General features: G+C 42.7%; 1 protein-coding gene across 4 annotated transcripts in view; it reads right to left on the minus strand.

Moving 5' to 3' along the window:
- ndrg3a (ndrg family member 3a) overlaps window positions 1-20,807 on the minus strand; it is a 39,679-nt gene that overhangs the window by 14,844 nt on the left and 4,028 nt on the right. For 2 of the 4 annotated variants that reach the window (XM_078247841.1, XM_078247844.1), the window contains exons 2-3: window positions 7,391-7,475; window positions 4,982-5,014 (exon numbers count right to left, since the gene is read on the minus strand). In XM_078247841.1, coding sequence (XP_078103967.1) covers window positions 4,982-5,014; window positions 7,391-7,447 — 90 coding nt within the window. In that variant the 5' untranslated portion in view covers window positions 7,448-7,475. Of the gene's footprint in view, window positions 1-77; window positions 292-4,981; window positions 5,015-7,390; window positions 7,476-19,662; window positions 20,531-20,807 lie in introns of those variants that run through there. The other 2 variants (XM_078247843.1, XM_078247845.1) reach the window with 2 other exon arrangements.

Here is a 20,807-nt window from a genome sequence, read left to right on the forward strand (position 1 = left end):
CTCCCCCCTAATCTTAACCAGAACCTCCTGCTGCAAGAACCAAGTGTCAAGGCAGGCAAGATACATTTGTCACTCACCACTCCATTCCCAGAGCATGCAATCTGGTCCAGGTCCAGAATAGCTGACATGTTTTTCCCACGCAGGAGAGGAGTGTGTTATGCTATGTGCAAGTGTGTGCTGGGCAGCTTTGAAGATCTCCCAGAGGAGGAGGAGGAGGGCGGGAGCGTTGGTAGGAAGGGAGGGATGAAGGGTGAGGCGGCTAGAGCAGCAGCGACAAGGAAGATGAAGAAGAGAGGGAGGAGAAAGACACAGCAGAGGGAGTGAGGAGGAGATGGGTAAATAATCTGAATGGAAGCAGAAGGGGAGTGGATAAGATGCAGAGAGAACGAGAGAGAGAGACAGAGCCAAGAGGTAGGAAAGAGAGCAGGAAAAGAGACAGAGGGGGAGGAGAGTGAGACTGCAGTTTGTGCTTGGTAGTCACAGCGCGTCCGTACATTCAGCCACCAGTGCGTCTAATTGGATTGCAGAGGGTCAGGTGGGTAGGGGGAGAGGGTGGGGCTTAAAGGAGAGAAGAGAAAAGGGGGGGGAGAGTGGGAAGAAGAGGGGTGATGAGGTGCAAAGGATGCAGAGGAAGTCCTGGAAAATGGGCAGGCTGCTGACGTCACACCGTAAAACTGATAAAGTGAAGAGAGGAGGTTGACTTTGACAGCTTGCCCTGGGCTGTTTTCTGCATCAGCAAAATGGCTGCTCATTGTTGAGAATTAGCAAAAATAGTCTCCAGATTTACTTTAGCTTCACCTTGCTGAGGGGGGTAAAGACTGTAAGTGACCTTAGCATCCAAATAAGAAATACCTCAACATGAATATCTATAGGCAGACCCTGTTAATAACTTCCCTTTTTCAAGAGTCACTCAGCAGGACTAGCGTAAAATGCAGCAGTCTGACATACACCAACAATAGTTTTGCTGAAAATGTTGTACATACTGCAACACTACTTTATCATGAAAATCTTGCAAAGCTCCAGTGTTCATTCCAGTGTTGACATTCAAAAGATAAACCTCATTATGTTCTTCAAGCTTACCAGAAAATAAACCCACAATGAGTTACTATTTTTATTCAACATTCACAACGCTACATGAGAAGATCTATTTTCTCTAAACCTGCCTCTGAATCATTTGATCCACATAGTTGATTGATCCCTCCTTTTCTACTCTCGTCTGTCATCTGCACAACTGCTGGCATTGCAGGCTGCCTTTGTTTGAGATAGGCTGCTCTGTGCAGCCAATGGCACACATGTGAACAGCACAGAGTGGGTGGGACTACAAAGTCCAGGGGCACTTCACTGGTTAGTCAAAGTAGCAGCACGTTGGTTTGCAACCGGCTGTTTCTCCTCTAAATTGTTCATGTCCTAACCCACAGAGGGTGCCACTGACACGCATGTAGTAGAAATAATCACTTTACATTCAGACTAGACCACTAAAGTAATACAGGTATCAAAAATACACCTAATATGATGCCACAAGAGAGTAGCATCTCTAACACTATATTTCCACAGAGATTTTTTTCCCCGCATTGTAAGGTTTGCAAAAAAACATAATTAGTCTGTTTAGTTCCATCTCCAGTCATTAAGCCAGATTGTGGTGAGAACATGATTAATTGTACATATAAAGTGATGCCAGATTATGGTGTACATGTGATTGGAGATGATGCGTGTTAACCAACATGTTTACCCTTTCCTCGACAGGGCAGGTGCCTCTTTGTGTCATAAACTGAGTCATTGTGCGTCTCAGCAGGACTCTGCAGTCTGAGGAGTCATACAGGCGCACAGTGACGCTTTGGTCTGCGTAGCTCAGTTCAATGGAGAGCTTTGCATTAACCCTGCCAGAATCTAAGGTTTGATTTCCAAATGTCCAAGCACATTTTGTAATAAACTGTCCACCACATGACATGGTATATCGTATGATGGTCAATTTTACCCTCTCCTAAGATGATGACTGAGCAACATCTGTGCAATACACAAGATTTATGTGATGCCTAAGTCTACCTTTAGGAGATTTAAAACTAAAAAAATCAACAGCAAGAAAAGCCTAGCGGACTAAAAAGACATCACATTAAACATAGCCCTCCAGCCACACAATGGACAGGCTTATGGCGCCCTCTGTTGAGCTTAATGAGACTGAGGATTTTAAAAAGCCAAAGCCATGAAACGGCAGCCCTTTGTCTGAAAAACAAAGTAGACAGCTTCTTCTCATCGTGTTTGGAATGGTACAAGACAAGATGAGAAACGGTATAAAGACTTGACACAACCACGAAATGTGAAAACTAACAGGACATTCTCAATACACTATATGTAAAAACTAATAATCTAGTCGTGACAATTATAAGCTCGCAAAACATTTTGAGACGATCACCTAAAACGTCACATGCATTCAGATTCCACGGACACCATCTGAAACTTTTTGCTCTCCACAGCAAACACCATCAACCCTAAGATGTTCTATTTTTAAAATTGTACAGTCAACCATTTCCATGAGGTAACTGTGTTCTCAAGTATGCACTTTAAAACACAGCAGGTCCCATGGGTGGAGGAGGCTGACTCACAGCTTCCTCCCCTCCTCGCTTCTCAGTGGTGTAAGCAGGACATCTTAAGGGGCACAAGACTGCAGCACCACACCCTCTAGGTTCTCCTCTCTGACCCCACCTCACCACCACCACCACCATCAACGCAACCCTCCTCATGCAGGTGCAGTGGGTTTTGACTCTTTGACTGTTGCAGTACCTATGGACCGCCTGTGGTAGGAGCCTTAGCAGTAGTCAACAGGGAGAGTAGCTATCTTTGTCCTCTAGCTGCTGGAATGTCACATCATTGTTCAGAGTGATGGTGTAGAGGTGAGGACCCCTCCCCCCCACACAGACAGACAAGTCTGCTGCTAATGCCATGTGCTGCATGTGGGCTACGGTTGTTCTTGTATTACTAAACTGTGTGACTGTGGTAGTGAGGTCCAATGAAATTACATACCTTATTTTTTTTTTTAACATCACATTTGAGCTTATATCAGTTCATCTGTAACCAACAAGCCAAGTATTTTCCTACACTTGCAAACAAAAATGCACAAGATTAAATTAGCAATACATATCTACCATCATATATTTCCCACTGAGAAGAATTAGAACCACAGTTGAAAAATATGTAAGGAACATATTTGAATGTGGCCAATATTTTTGGTATGATATAGCTCGCTACCACGATTTATCCTAGATATTGTGGCTATTTGCTCAATTGCTAGTATGCTAGCTAACTCTCCTATGCTCAGAGTTTCTGCCAGTATGGCTTGTAAAACAGAAATATACATTTTTATTTTTATGAACACAAAATAGTATTGGTTTAAAAAAAAATATATATCTGCCTGTTGTCACTAAAAGAACACACTTCCAAATAGTGTTCAAAGAATCATCAGTTTAAAGATTTTTATTAATAATTCCTTTGGACTCCTGATGACTCTGTGAGGTCAAAATGGCTGCCATGGAAATAAGGTCAAATCAACTCAAGTCTGCCGCAATACCACTGGGACAAATTCTGGTCTTGTCTTTCTCTAAAGTACAACTGCAGGACCTCAACTTCACACAAGAGGATGAGTTGAAAGAAATATGACATTGAAAATATGAGCAGCTGAGGGAGTGCAGCATTTTATGAATGTGAATGTATTAGTGACAAAGCAGCCAGGAATGGAGCATGTAGCATGTCTGCTCCAGCTAACATGTTTTACTCTCCTCCCCTGCCTGCAGCAGCCATATTTAGCTCTGGCGGGATGCTGGAAGCAGCCATGACTGCAGAATGTGAGCGGGATAAAAGATTTAACCCTTTGCAGCCATGGTGCTGATGAAACACAGCATTCCTCAAGCAAGAGACACTTTGCAAGAAAAATCTAAATGCATAGCACAGAGGCGGAGGGCTGGCAATCCCGTTCCCCATGCTAAGAAAACATCAAAGCAAGGGATCTGGAACAGCGCCTGCTCAAGGCCAATAGCCCTTTTTACTTGAATGATAATTATTCTTACATTATCACATAAAAAATACCCGACTTTGGTTGAAATGCTTACTGTGAAAATGCAAGCACAGTTTCTGTAACACAGAAACAACCACACACTCTTACTGTGAAAAACATAAGCTGAGACAACTACTAAAAGATGAATGAAATCAATGCACTTGTGAATCTCTTCCTAATATTTAATAAGAAAGTATACTCTATAGAGATCTCTAGAGCCAGTGTTTTGAACCGCGACATTGTACTTTTCCTTGCGGGAATAATAAATAAATAATAATAATAATAATAATAATAAATTATTATGTTTTTCGGTCTGTGGATCAGAGGTAGAGAGGGTCGGCCCTCAACCACAAGATTGGCGGTTCGATCCCGGCCTCCTCCGGCCACATGTCAAAGTGTCCTTGAGCAAGACACTGAACTACAAGTTGCTCCCCTGACGCTATGTGGATGTCCACAGCTCCTAATGCTAAGGATGAGTTAAATGCAGAGACGGAATTTCACTACATTGTACTGTACAATTGTATGTAACAAATAATAAAGTTTATTTTTCTTTATGAGTAATCCAGAACAATAACTTGTCCTCAATTATTTATCTCAAACGTATCTTTACCATGTCATGTGATATGCTACTTCAGTACACACACACACAAATATTACTGGGACCACTACAGATTAATATTTAATATCTATATTTACATTATATACACCACTGCTGACTATCCCCCAAAATATCCTATATTTCACCAGCATGTGGTATGCGGTAAAATTGGATGAACAACATTCAGATGTAGGGCAAGAAAACAAATGAGTTTAGCAGTCGGGGGGTGAGAATGGGGCCCATGTCCCAATGACCCGACCCCCTTCCACTAACACAACAGCATCTCCTCAGACCATGGCACCGCAGTGCTTTGTGTAGGAGCAGAGAGCAACACTCACCTGGCAGTCGAAATCTTGAAAGTTGCGTGCATTCTGCAAGACAAGTAAAAGAGGAGAGTTAAAATATAACTAAATATATTTTTACAGTATGTACATATAAAGCCAATACTAATATCTATTGTACTTACGTAAGACTATGAGGAGGATTATATATTGTAGATGGATGGCACATGATGTGTTGCGTTTCTTATTTCATAATTTACATAAAAGTATTCATGTGTGAACGAATAGAATATATCTGGCTGTGTCACTTTTACAAGCTCTTAACGACTTTTGGTTGGTAATATATTTTGTCATAATTAGATCTAAACATTTGTTCATTATGTTACAAACAACGACCATGTATTATCAGTTTGATTTCAGCACATTTTGGCAGTGGGATCCGGGTAGAGAACTGTGCCCAGATTGCAGAAACCTAAGCACATTACAGCAATATCTGAATAATATGATTGGGTGTGACATACTGTCGTGAGCACTTCATCTAGTGGTTTATGGATCTGTTGGTTCAACTGATTGTGTCATCTGGATACATGACTATGGCAATCTTCTGATCACAGCCAGTTATGACTGCAACATCTCATGCTTTTAGAAAACAAAGTGTGTTCCTATTTGCATCTTATCACCATGTGAAATTAGTTTAGTTTTCAATATCATTACAACTTTATTCTTAACACACATTACATACATTAATGGTGAAGCATTTAATGTCTTGTCTCAGTTGGTTTTTTGTCTGTATTCAGACAGAAGGAAGCTACAGAATAGATGGGTAGACAAGGGAAAGTGGGCAACAACACAGAAGATTCTTGTGGGATTTAGTTGTAGGCCAGACCAGTAGGGTACATATTGGTGTAGAAACAGACGGTGGCTATAAAGCTCTCCCTTTCTTCTTCCTACTGAAATAGCGGTGCTGCATACATCATAGTAAAAACATGTTTCTATCCGAAGTCTACACTATTCCATTGCTATAATGCAGTTCTTGGGTGCTGAAGTATTGGATCAGTATCAGCTTTTTCTATTGTAGATACAAAATCAAAGTACAGGAAGGAAAGGTGCTTTCTTTGACTACAGGGAAGTGAACCTCAACACGTTAGCATTATTTCCATGAAGTAAATACCCCACAATTATTACTAAAATAAGCTTAAGGTATTAGTAATCTGACTGGCCAAAGATGTGATGCAACTGTGCTTATACATTTTATTATTATTTGTTGTTATGCCAACTGTTGCACTACACAAGTAGTTTATTATACATTTGTCTTATTGTGTTCTCCTATGCATGTTCTACTTTGAAGCAACTTTAATCACATACATTTGTAACCTTTGCAAAAGGCCATTATACTTGTATACTATGTTGTTCTTTACTGTTGTTAGAGCTACTTAGCTGCTGCAGACAATACTCAGTTCTTCCTGGCTGCATCATCAATGTAATCATTCATAAATGTATTATCTGTATGGAAATCAGAACACGTTTCCTACATAGGATCAAAGAGAAAACGAAAATCCTCTTTCGTCACCGTTATCATGCCATGCTTTCAAGACTCCTGGTTTGTCTTTTTAATGAGCTGGCCACTAGGGGGAGTAAGAGGTCAGTACCAGTATCCTTCATTCAGATGGTTTTAATAATGTATATTCCCCGCCCTGTCACCTCACACAAGACATCTACCTTACGCAGCATGCAGCCCGACAATGAGAAATGTGCTCCTGCTGATCACCAAACCCACCACCAAGTGACGCAATCCCTTCAGACCTGATACTTCACTACTCACTTCTCCTGTGAGGCACCATGTCCTCCTGACTGTCTGTGACAGTTGCCTTGGGGGTAACAAAACAGTCTTTCTGATCAGCTAATCAGCTGTTGAGATGGATCAGGGAAGAGGAGGCCACAAGAGGATGGGAAGAGCTTTCATCTGCCATTGGGTTTTTTTTTTCCGCCTCCATACTCACTTCTGTTTTTGTGGTCTCTCACTTGCTACAATCTTTCAAGCTCTTAGAAATAACGAGATGAGCATCTCCTTTGATCTCTCTTCATTCTTGCTTGTTTGTCTTTTCTGACTGTCTGCGTGTCTTACATTATACTCCCCGCTTCTCTTCTTCTCTCTTGCCTCATTCCGTCTACAACCTTTTTTTTCCCTTTTGACTTGCTCTCTCCTTTCTTTTCCCACTCTACACATCGGGAGGCAGATATGAATAATTCACTTTGATGAACAGGACTGCAGAGTCTGCATGCCTATAGTTTACTGTATTTGCGTATGCAACTGCCTGGGAGGACCATATGGGGTGCTCATTTCTTTAAATGTGCACCACATGTCCGTTTAGTTTGTATGTGTGGGTTTACATATTAGTTTAGGTGCACAGGTGTGTGCGTGTTGCCTCAGCAGTCTGTCACTGTCCTGACCTCCCCACAACTTACCTTACTTGTCAGCAGCGGCTTGATCTCAGTCAGCTGTACATCCTGCAGCTCATCCATCTTCCTTGTCTTGTTACTGTCAACCACTCTGTCCAGGAAGAAAAAGAGAACACATTATGCTCGCTAATAATAAGCATCAGCAGTTAGGAAAGAAAAATTGTAAACTGTGAGAGCATTGCACAAACACCTCTGTTGTTGCACAAATGAAAATGCCCTTTCAAGGCGAGGAAGATGTCACTATATATTAAGTCTATCTTTGTACTTTTTAAAATGAATGAATACAATTCTTCAGAACTGACAGAGGATGCCAGGATTCATATCCGATTTATAAATTGTTATTTTTGATGGTGTTTTTGTTTTTGTTGTTGCTGTATCTAATAACCTTTTCTTATTAACAATTAATATGTTGATGATTTGTTTTCAAATATACTGTTTATCCAGTGGTTCTAAAACTTGTTGGCGTAGAGTCACCGCTGTGGGGGCGTGTTGAGCAGATCTAAAGTTGCACGAATACGATTCACGTGGTGACATAAACAAACAAAAGTGCTCTGTTGCTAGCAAGGCTATCTTGCTAACCTGAATATTTTCTTATTTTTTTATTGTTCCATTGTATTGTTAATGATTGATGAAAATGAAATCTGATCTTACTGGGGTGGGCGAGGGGCATGATTTTCTTGTTTCAGCATGACAGAAAGAGATATGAGAACCTCTGGTTTAGACCATTTAATGTTAGAAAGTAGAAAAAAATGCCAAGATGATCTATTCAAAGTCAATGGTATACAACAATGCAAATTATCAAGTTTAAGAAACAGGAACTAGGGAATGTTCGGCAATTGTCCATGATAAATGACTTATACGATTAATCAATGTGCCCTTTCAGTACTAGGTGCAGTTCATGGCAACACAACCTACTCATTCGATACTGATCGATTATGGTATTAAAGGAGGTGGCAGCAGGTAGCTAAGTCACAAGTCCAGCCCTGACAGTATCTCTCTCTCTCTCTCTCTGTCTCTCTCTCTGTCTCTCTGTCTGTCTGTCTGTCACCAAAGCATACTGTGATTTGTATATTATGATACAAGAGCCAGCTGGGAAGGGGATGGAGGATGTTTTCTGTATTAGTTCTTCAGGAAAGGTCACACTTTCAGTGCACACACGTGGCGTGCAAACATGCTCACACACAAAGATGACTCAGCCTAGGTTTAACAAGAAGCTCTAAAGCCCACCTCATTTGTTTTCTCCTTGAAGCCAGCAGTTTGTCCCTGCACATAATTATTGAACAAGAACACTGACACTAAACGCGTCCCCCCTCCCCACTTTCCCTGAAATTGTACCTCTTCGGCTTTGCCTGTTTGCACAAGGTGAGGACAGGAAGTGGTATTGAATTACCTGGCTCAGTGTGGCTAATGTTGCACATAACAGCAGATGGAACGTCTGCTTCTTCTAGTTCAATGCTTACAACTGGAAAACATAGCCAAATTGGCCTGCAGCGCACCACAAACAGCCTTGATACTGATTCTGACATTTATCAGAACAGATGCACATAATGCACATAAAACAAACAAGAAGTAAGGGAAAATGGAATTGGGCAGAGTACTAGCCAAGTGGAGGAGCAGTTATAATTACTTCCTGAGTCAGAGCCAACCCCCCTGGAACCACCTTGAGATGCTGGTATCAGATAACCTTCAGGGTTGGTTAGTTTAGATTCTAGCAGCAAACCATCAGCGGGAGGTACCAGCAATGATGACGTCACACTGTATCTGTGTTACCAGCAGTTTCATCCTCTGCTTGCCTGACAAAGGACTGCCTGTTGACGCATGAATGGGATCAGAGGACATCCAGCTCCAGCAACAGATTGCACCTTGCCTGGAAACAACCAGCAGATGGGTACAACTGAGCACAATCCTCAAATTACATAAAAATGTAGAAACATCCAGTGTTGGAAGTACCATGCCATCAGCATGGGGAGTAAAAATATGCCCAGCAAAATCCCTGCTGACAAATCCGGCTCAATGGTGGAACAAAATAATATTTAGACAAGTGAACAAGGAAAAAAGAAAAACAAATAGTCTGCATGCTTGAGCGGATTGAGCATATTGGCCGGATCAATCCAACACTTCCTCAGGCTGTCGCAGAAAGTGGGATGGAGGCAAAAGCTGCTTTCATTGTAAACAGGCTAGCCGTGTAATCAAGGTGTTAAGGGAGAGGGGGTCAGGGTGAGCTTAAACCAACTGACAGACTGACTGGGGGGCTTTCACAGGCCAACCCCTCTGAACCCTTTTACTGGGTTACCCTGGCAAATATCCACCTGAAAAAAGACGTGTCTCCTGGGGGCTCTAGCAGATCTTAGACCCCCTTAATCTTGCACCACATCACATTTAGCAACATGCACCACCATCACCACCCTTTCATACCTACTCCATGCCTGCTCTACCGTTCAGCATGTACAGCTGTTGCCATAGAGACAAAGCTGGTTGTCAATGTTTATTCTAAGCTGGGCTAGCCCCAAGGGACAGATGTGAGGCAAGGAGACAAGGGGAATACATAGAGGTAGAAATGAGAAGACTTGATAAAGAGAAGCTCAAAACATGTGCTTTCAGCAGCGTTTACCCCTGACAATCGGGGACTCAAATGAGCCATGCAGGCTGTCTAAATATGCCAGCAAAGATTTGCGTAATTGTAATACAAAATCAGAAAAAGTAGTCCCAGATGACAGGAGGGAAATTCCATTTGCAATCTGTGCAGCGAGCTTTGTCCCATATTCGCACCATACCATTGATGCGGCTGAGGATGGGGGAAGGATCGAGAGAGGTGATGATGTAGAACAAGTCCCTCTAGCCTCGACAGCAGGTCGGTCTGTTGTGTCAGATCGCTCTCACAAATGGTTTCCCTGACATCAGAATCTGTTTTACTCAGCTCTTCCACTTGCAGATAAGTAACACACAAATTGTATGCTGGTTCTCATACGATTTCGCTCATCTGTTCTTCAGGTCCATTTCCCTGCACAGCATACAGCTGCCAGCAGGGGCTCGTCTCAGCGCTAAATATCATGCCATGCAGCGAGGGACAAGGAGGCTATGCTGGGTGAACAAACAGCAGCAGAAACACAACGTGTCAGGGGAAAACCACATGAGGCCCTTTCTAAGCAGCAAAGGTCAGCCTTCACCATAGCTTAGTGTCAGTGCTGCCTCTGGGAGACAAGGACGTTTTTAATTCTGACACAATTACTTATAGCAAAGACGTGGAAATGCCAGTTTAATAAATAGATAACATATTTAACATATCTCCCTCTCTCGACAAGCACTTGCTTACTAACTCACACATTATCCAATCTCTATGGCTGTAAAAAGAGAGGACATGCCTTTACCTTAATACTAAGGTGCAGGCGCCAGAATCCATTAGGGGTGGGACAAAATATCGAAACTGCAATATATCTGTGTCCTTTGTGCGATAGGAGAATCAATATGCTGGTGCCAAATATAAAAATTTTAATAAATAAAATAAGGCACTCTAAACAGATTCCCCTGCTCCCAGAGGGGGCAACTTCATGGCTCATCGAGGTGGCACTCAACACATGAACGAGGGAAACTTGAACATAAGTTACCTAGCCGAAGATAAAGAGGTTTCAACGGGATGGCGGACAGCAGTTTGAGGAAAATAACAGATGCCCCAGCCACGTTTAAGTCCAAAGTCTCGACCCCTAGTTGCTGAAAAACTGGTGCAGCAGAATTGTGCTATAACAGTTTGGACTTGTGAGATAAAGAGAGAAAACCTGTACTTAACCTTTTCACTGGCATTTCGTATCCATAGTTAGACCAATATCATGATGTATAATTATAGTATTTGATACACTGCTGATTTTGCAGGTTTTCCTACTTACAAAGCATGTAGAGGTCTGTCATTTTTATCATAGGTACACTTCAACTGTGAGAGACGGAATCTAAAATACAAATCCAGAAAATCACATTGTATGATTTTTAAATAATTAATTTGCATTTTAATGCATGACATAAGTATTTGATCACCTACCAACCAGTAAGAATTCCAGCTCTCACAGACCTGTTAGTTTTTCTTTAAGAAGCCCTCCTGTTCTCCACTCATTACCTGTATTAACTGCACCTGTTTGAACTCGTTACCTGTATAAAAGACACCTGTCCACACACTCAATCAAACAAACAGACTCCAACCTCTCCACAATGGCCAAGACCAGAGAGCTGTGTAAGGACATCAGGGATAAAATTGTAGACCTGCACAAGGCTGGGATGGGCTACAGGACAATAGGCAAGCAGCTTGGTGAGAAGGCAACAACTGTTGGCGCAATTATTAGAAAGTGGAAGAAGTTCAAGATGACAGTCAATCTCCCTCGGTCTGGGGCTCCATGCAAGATCTCACCTCGTGGGGCATCAATGATCATGAGAAAGGTGAGGATCAGCCCAGAACTACACAGCAGGACCTGGTCAATTACCTGAAGAGAGCTGGGACCACAGTCTCAAAGAAAACCATTAGTAACACACTACGCCGTCATGGATTAAAATCCTGCAGCGCACGCAAGGTTCCCCTGCTCAAGCCAGCGCATGTCCAGGCCCGTCTGAAGTTTGCTAATGACCATCTGGATGATCCAGAGGAGGAATGGGAGAAGGTCATATGGTCTGATGAGACAAAAATAGAGCTTTTTGGTCTAAACTCCACTCACCGTGTTTGGAGGAAGAAGAAGGATGAGTACAACCCCAAGAACACCATCCCAACCGTGAAGCATGGAGGTGGAAACATCATTCTTTGGGGATGCTTTTCTGCAAAGGGGACAGAACGACTGCACCGTATTGAGGGGAGGATGGATGGGGCCATGTATCGCGAGATCTTGGCCAACAACCTCCTTCTCTCAGTAAGAGCATTGAAGATGGGTCGTGGCTGGGTCTTCCAGCATGACAACGACCCGAAACACACAGCCAGGGCAACTAAGGAGTGGCTCCGTAAGAAGCATCTCAAGGTCCTGGAGTGGCCTAGCCAGTCTCCAGACCTTAACTCAATAGAAAATCTTTGGAGGGAGCTGAAAGTCCGTATTGCCCAGCGACAGCCCCGAAACCTGAAGGATCTGGAGAAGGTCTGTATGGAGGAGTAGGCCAAAATCCCTGCTGCAGTGTGTGGAAACCTGGTAAAGAACTACAGGAAACGTATGATCTCTGTAATTGCAAACAAAGGTTTCTGTACCAAATATTATGTTCTGCTTTTTTAAAATACTTGTGTCATGCAATAAAATGCAAATTAATTACTTAAAAATCATACAATGTGATTTTCTGGATTTTTGTTTTAGATTCCGTCACTCACAGTTGAAGAGTACCTATGATAAAAATTACAGACTTCTACATGCTTTGTAAGTGGGAAAACCTGCAAAATCGGCAGTGCATCAAATACTTGTTCTCCCCACTGTATATCCTTTATCGCAGAATTGTGGTATCTTGATATCGGTATCATGGGCCATGTATCTTGTATCGTATCGTGAGTTACCCTGTGATTCCCACCCCTAGAATGCATGCATGTTGACACAGAGGCATGTGCCAAAACACTACTGATATATGGTGTCTCTGCCAACACAAAAGTAGTCCTGTAGCTGCCATGTCAGCAGACGGCACCAATTGATCGATGAACACATCACTTACTCCTCCTCCCACTTTTCCTCCCTCCCTCCCTCACACATTTTCCTCCTCCTCCACTCTGTGCACTCTCCCTGTCTTTGTCTATCCATCTCCATCTCACCTTGGGCTGTCAGGAAGTCTAGGCAGGCTGCATGATCGATGACAGTGCACAGCTGTGATGCTGACCCTCCCTTTGGCCCCTTCAATTAGTCCTCTTTCCTCTTTATTGCCATGGCAACCGTGTCTTCAGATTTACTCATTGTCATCAATATTCACGTCATGGCCGTGCTTTTACTCTGACCTCTGACCGTGTGGTGGTGATGATTCAGACAGAGCATTGGGGCTGGGTCCTCCAAAGTCTGCATTTCTAGACTGAAGACATCATAACAGGCCAACAAGCCTTTTCCAAATATCATTTTGTTGCCTAAATTTGAAGAACACAACTCCACTGTTTATTCCTGTTAGCAATCTGGAAAATAAGTTATATAGATGCAGTGTTTCCTTTAGGATTCTTTTTAGCAAAGGCAGCAGAAAGGTCCAGAAGGATGACGACGGAGAGAGAGAGAGAGAGGTTGCCCCCCCAATATAATATCGCAGTGAACGGTGTCTGTGTGAAGTTTTGAAAAACTGTAACCACACTTGAAACCACTTTATCGGCATTGCCGTGACTAACTGTGACTTCAACAAAACTGCAGAGCCGACGTAGTTTGCTCGAGTTTACGTCACCCTGCGCATGTGTGTGTCGGAGCTCCGTCAATATGCAGAGAGGACAGATAAGCTTGCGCTTACGCGCTCTCAGGTAGGCTACCAAAATTTGGTACCGTTTGATTTAGCGTGAATCGGTCCTTGGTAGTACCGACGTAAGTTGGTCGGTACCCAAAAAAGTACAGAGTTCGGTACCCAACCCTAGTGCACTTAAAACCGCAGCTGCGACTGCGTTGTGCGTCTGTCCTGTTTCTGGTGCCGTGGCGGCGGAAGTTTTGCCATGGTGGGCCACCACTGCAGGGCCAGCATAGAGGAAACACTGAGATGTTTACAAATACTATAAACGTGGTATACTTTTTGCCGGTTGTCCATATATGTACTTTAAACTCAGTTATTGTGAAATATGGCCCAGTTTACTACTGGTTTCTAAACTCTTTTGATTGGTAATTTCCTGATGACAATCCAAAAGAACATTAATGTTTGCACTTGATTCTAGGCCGTCTCCCTTAGAGCACAGTTCAGTCAGACCTTCAAAGCCACAGAAGGACCTACCTTAATGGGCTACGACAATCAAAAGATCCAGCCCTTGATTTGGGACACACTAATTCAATACCTGCAAGAGGAAGTAGTGTCATCTGCCTGTCTGCTTTCTCTGGGAGCCAAATTATTCTAATGACAGTTCCTATCACAGAGGAACACAAGCATGTCTATTCCCCAACTGGAGCCTCAGTCTTCAGTCAGCACTTCACCAGGCTTCACATCACAACAGAAAATAGGCCAGCACAAATTCCAGGGATACTACCCGCCTGTCAACCATTCAGACAGGCTAACTTTTATGTCCTCCCCTCATTATGTGCAAGTGTGTTTTGCTGTCAGGGCTACAAACAAGTGAAAACAATTTATCCCTGCACAGTCCCCAGTGTTGTGACGCCTTGCTCTTAGACTGGGAGACTTTTCCATCCAGGGGAACGTCACTACACATTTATTTCCCTCCAACTTTTTATAACAAGGCTAAACCTGTGTTTACAGTTTCCAGTCTGCAGAGGCAGAAATATCGCCAGAGTAAAGCTAATGGACTGTGACAAGGCTCAGTTCCAGATCATTGCTCTAACCTGGGCCATTCAGTAAGAGAATTAAAGGAGGAAAATCCATTTGTTTGGCATTATAGCCCCTACCCCCACACCTCTCGTCAGGTAAATAACCTGGGTGATAACAACCGAAATAGTTCTATTCTGTTCTATTCTAGAGGCAAGGGGTATCACGAAGGAGGGAATCTGATCTAGAGTTTGCTCTATTGTTCTCCATTATGGAAAAGCTGACTTATAGCACAGAACAGCTCCTGCTGATACGGTCAGCAAACACACACAGCTGAATGAGCACAGAGACAGAGAGCACTCACTCACATGCACGGACACACACACTCGCACACAGCTTCCCATGCTTCACGTCTACTTAATTAAATGACAGCTTGCTCTCTTGAGGCTCCATCATCCTCCTTACAGCTTATATGATTCTCTTGACGCAAGCTGTCAGACTTTTTTTCTTCTTACAATATAACAAAAGCTATGATGAGACATTTCTCTGAAGTCTGTCATGATTCTATCAAAATAGTCTATTTTCATCCAATATCCCACCTCAAAATGTGGAACAATGCCCAACTGAAAACACTGGGTTAGGTAGCTTTAAAACATGATCCTGCTCTGGTGTATGTTCACATAATTGATGTATACACACAGAAACATGCAGATGGGGGATCACTGAATAGAAGACAAAGCAAAAACAATGTCTTATTGGTTGCAAAGACAAAAGGAAATGTAAGATTAGCAACTAAATCTGCCAGAGAAGCCATTTTAAAACAGTTATTAAGAGAAACAAATCTTCCTCCTCAAACACTGACCTCCTTCTTTGATCCTTCTAGGATTTAAAAGGTCTAATAAATGCAAAATACTGCATTACTATAATTGACTCATCCCCTCTTTGGAAACCAAATCTGAAGGCAGACTTACTCAGTCACTACCACATTCAATATCCTGAGCCTCTGGCCAGCTATTACTCAAAATGTAAGTGATAAAAATGTTGTAGAGGTTGTTCTTGGTCGGGACATGGAATATTATGCACACAGACAGCGACAATATTGCAAGTGCTGCTCTGAAAGACAAACACACACACACACACACACACACATCTAATGGCATTTGTGTGTGGGAGGAGATTCATGACCTTGTGTTCTGGGGTTGTGATATTCACTCATAGTGTGCACGTCTTTGTGTCCTCAAAACGTGTCTAATGAACTGCCCAACTGCATTTTGATCATCCATCACTCACATTTTTCAGTGTGTCTTTGAGGAAAAGCCTGGTTCATCACCAATGATACTAATTGGCACATAGCAGCCCCAGCACTAATCTGCCTGCCAAAAAAAACACACACCCAAACCCTGACCTCTATACTCAGGCAGGATTGGGGACAGCCTCTGTTGCACTCAAAAACTAAGCTTAAGTTCTAAATTTAATGAATAACCCATTGCTATTAATGTGTGTTAATTGTATAGCCCACTTGTTCTTGATAGGCTGGAAACAATAGACAGCGCTGACGGTTAGCTTAGCACGCATATAACCATAACCATAGTAAATCAAAGGCAGCATGCTAGCTACCTTCATATGTTAAGCTAAAGGTCAATGGTTTGGGCTACTACTTAGCCTACTGCAGGGCTATTGAGGCCACACCCACTGCACAGATCATTTCTAGAATCCAAAATTCTACAGCAGATTGAAGCTGATTGAAGACAGTACTGCATGCCTGTCGGCTTATTGTTGTTCAATGAAGGAATCTATCAAAGTTCTACTGACGAATAACTCAACATTTGCTTGAATGGGACTTTTGGGGAGGGGGCATAGGGAATATCTTTATTTTATTCAACAATCATGTTTTTTTTGTTCAATGAAAGAATATCAAGTTCTACTGACGAATAACTCAACATTTGTATTCACTGTATATGCCTGTCTGCTTATTACAAAACAACATGTTTATATTTATGTTTGTATAAGATGGAGTTTGTATGAATTACCCAACATTTCCAGTTAATGCCCATAATTTCCATTAATTCCCATGAAAGTTTCCAAATTGGAATGTTTCCAAAATTCCCCAGCTTAACTTTCCATGGAACGTTTCCGGAAATTTACCGGAAAGTTTCCGCCCCTTTGCCACCCTAGGTCTGAGCTCACCTGGAAGCCCACTCCTCTTCTCATCCTTCCAGATCTCAGCATCCTCTTCAATCGTCACTATCACCACCAGGGTTGGGAGTAATGAGCTACAAAGTAATGCGTTACTGTAATTCCACTACTTTTAGCGTTAACGAGCATGTAACTTTTTTTACATCAAGAAACGCAATTACAATTACTGAAATTTAATTGAGTTTGTTACTCGCGTTACTCTCTTTTGTGAAAAATGAACGCTTGCAGACAAGAAGACAGATCGGCCTACTTTAGCTGCTTCTGATCTAACGTCGCAGGACCTTATGGTGGCGCAATGATACACCAATCGAACAATGAGCATTAAACCACAGCATGGCCGATAGTGGGGATAGAATGAGCTTTCTCTCCTGGAAGTATAGACATTGTAAAATGATAACGAAGGAGTTTATCATTTAGCCTTCTTTACTCTGAATTATGTGCAGGTGTAAAGAACCTATCCACATCTAAGAGTAGCAATTCAAACCTTATGAAGCACCTGTTGAAGCAACACGCTTCGACAAAGCTAGTAGCGAAAGACCCCAGTCCTACGGATGATGAAGGCTCCACTCCATGCAAACAACCAAAGCTAGATTTTACACGGACTGCAGTGCAGCCGATAAGCCAGGCAGAGCTGAATAAATTGATTGCTAGGTATACTCTAGGACAATCACTTTGACTTCATTGGGCCTAATGTGGTAAAAAAAAAACATTGTTAAATGACACACAGTTGTTATTTCGTTTCAAGTATTAAAAGGGACTTTTGTACTGCTGCTTGATTTGAAGGCCTGTTGCCCTGTTGATTACAATAAATATCCTACACTACTCACAGCTTCTCTACCCCCTTTAAAATTAGCGACGTCACGATGGGGTCTAATCGCCAACAACTTTTTGAATTCTTCATCTTTCTTGTGCATGTGTCAATAAATAATTGTTCACTCGATCAAGTCTCTCCTAATTGAAATAGACACCCATGTAAACGGACACATACACTCAAATGGACAAACAGTCTAAAGGCCCGGACACACCGAGCCGATAATCGGCCGTTGGACAGTCTGCCTTCATTTTGGCAGATTTGACATGTAGAATCGGTGGGACGGGCACTGCTGGCAGTCAGACTCAAATGACCCATCTGATTGGTGGAGTGCTAACCTGGAAACGGGGAGCGGAATGAGCGAGACTAGAGTCTCTCAAAATCTGACGAAAATCTTTTAAACTGACCTTTGTCGTTCAGAAATGAAGACAGATTCAGCAACTGCACGGCCTATTTCTCGCTTAAAATGTTTTCAGAAACACGTTTCTGTGAACTATTTTAGTACAATATGAGATCGTATTCTGAACAAGCCGCCATGACAGTCTGGCTTTGAATTTCCGGAGAAATAAGACCCACGTGACACGTTCGTCCAATCAGCTGCCGGTTTTCATTTATGGGCGACAATACATGTTAGCGCCGCCTGCTGTTATGGAGACGTATTACGTCTCTTCGGTGTGTTCTGAGGCATTTTTTTGACCAACTCGGGGAGACTGATCAGTCCAACTGCCTTATACCGACGGTTGGCCGTCTGGTTGGTGTATAAGCAGCTTTAAACTACTGAAAGCACAGTATACGTACACCCACAGTAACACATACTATATAGACAAATACACATCTCTAATCCTGCAAAGCCAGTGAGAGCAAGACCCCTCTCATTACTCTCTGAGGGCTTTTAAAGAATGACGTTATTCCTTGAGGGGCCACTTTATCTGCTAATGGTCTTATGAGATTAAAAGAGCATCATATTGCTGTATTGATTTATAACCACATATCTACTGGCATCATCAGCATGATTTACCTCTCGCATGAAAACACACACAGCCAGAGAGTCTCTGAGGACAGAGTGGCTCCCTCAATACAGTGCTACGGTTTGCAAAATTGTTTGTCATAACTTCAAGCTAAACGCTCCATGCTAAATTTACTGCACCAATACAGACACAGAGACCAACAGCAATATTTTCCAGTGGTGAAGTTATGTTTCTGACCAGCAAACTGGAACCTCAATTTATCCATTAGGCCTGTGTCAGACAAGGGCGTGTGTGTAGAAGTTATGAATTTTGTATATGTAAGGACTTGTGTGTTTAAGGGGAAGCTGGGATGTGAATCAGCCCTTCCATGTTCCTCCCAGCTCAGTGAATTACTGAGTTACTTAATTACTAGTACTATATAGCCCCACAGAGTCATCTATTTTGGTCTTTATGAATAAATAGAAGTGGTCACCGCACTAAGCTGCATTTCAATTTTAAGTGAGTCTTATGAGTTAATGCACTCCAATGTCTTCTGCTGACTGGACAATTAACTAAAATGTGCCCAAAATATACTCATAATGCTATTTTTAACTGCAAATTTGTCTGAATACCATATAATTAAACTGAGAATGGCTACAACACTCAGTAATATCTAACCAAGAGAGGTTTTATCAACCAATCAGTTAAGTGTTGTTCCCACCCATGGTCCCCCACACAGGTATTTTCACATATTTTACTATCGGTTGATGACATCTAGCTCTTGTTTTATGAGGGTTGATTGCACTTGTGAGTCACTTTACAGTGTAAAAAGTGCCAAATTAATGTAAAAGCCCACTGTTAGGGTGTAATAACTTACACCTTAATGATTTTTATTGTATATGGCGACACCACATAGCTCCACCCAACTTCAACCTGAAGAGTGGTCTAACCTGTGGGTGTGTCGGAGCCGTAACTGTTCATCTGTAATTATTCAGGCAGAGAGAAGTGTGAGCCCGGCTGAATGAGTCTCTCCTGGCTCCTCCTGGTATCTGGATATAAATAAGACTGAATGGCCAGGCCTGTCGTACCTGCACTCAGTGCTGCTAATAGAGTACCCGCGCAACGCTAGGCTAGCTGCGGCTCAGTCTTTGGGGATTTCCTCTGACATGCTCACTTATGCAGACAGCACAGAGAAAGACAAAGTGCGAGAGGGATGCTACGTGTTTGTGTGTGTGTGTGTCCTAGGTCCCAGCTGGCTGATGCGGGCAGGCAGAGTTTCCAGAACAGCGGAGTCCTGCTGGAGGCTCAGCAGGATCTGTAGACTGCGGTCAGCGTGGCCAGAGGGCAGCAGTGAAATCTGCCAGCAGCGAGACCATCTGTGCAGCCCGGCCACTAGCTCTCTCTCTCTCAAGCACATGCATGCGCACACACACAGTTCAACAAGCTAAGTGGAAACTGGAAACTTTAGAAACCCTTCAATAAAACATTAACACAGCACAGAGATATGAGAGCCCTTGTGCCCAGAGATAGTAAAGACCTCTTGAATCCACTGAGACCTTTGAATCAGAACAAGTCTCGGTGTGTTTCAGTGTATGAAACACACTGTTGCCTCACAGGAACAACACAGCCTCTGATAATAGAGTTATCCATGTGGTCAACTTGGCTGTCACAATGACTGATTGCTGACAACTCAATCTCCCACAGAGGTGGATCTTGTGGCACCCTCCTTTGCAAATGCTCGCCGTGGAGGTCGGCAGTGTCCTTGGCAACCATGGGTCCCCCTCCCCTGAGCTATCCTCGGCTCTGCTGGTGGTGCCGCTGAAATCAAAGACCCATTTCACCATCATTTACATAAAGTTATTCTCTTCTCATCACGACAACCAATGCAACGTGGAATGCTCTATCAACCAGCGTAGCTTCCACTTGGCTCCCAGGATGCTCAAGCAGTTGTCATTAAGATTCAATGCAGCAATAATGCATCCGTCATACGTATCAGCAGTATACACATGCAACATTTACAAGTCACGACTCACACTGTGCTTCACACACTCACCAGGGATGCAATCTTTTCAAGTGAAATTTGAGCGTACAGTAT

Source organism: Sander vitreus, chromosome 4 (genome assembly GCF_031162955.1).
Source record: "Sander vitreus isolate 19-12246 chromosome 4, sanVit1, whole genome shotgun sequence".
Taxonomy (NCBI): Eukaryota; Metazoa; Chordata; class Actinopteri; order Perciformes; family Percidae; genus Sander; species Sander vitreus.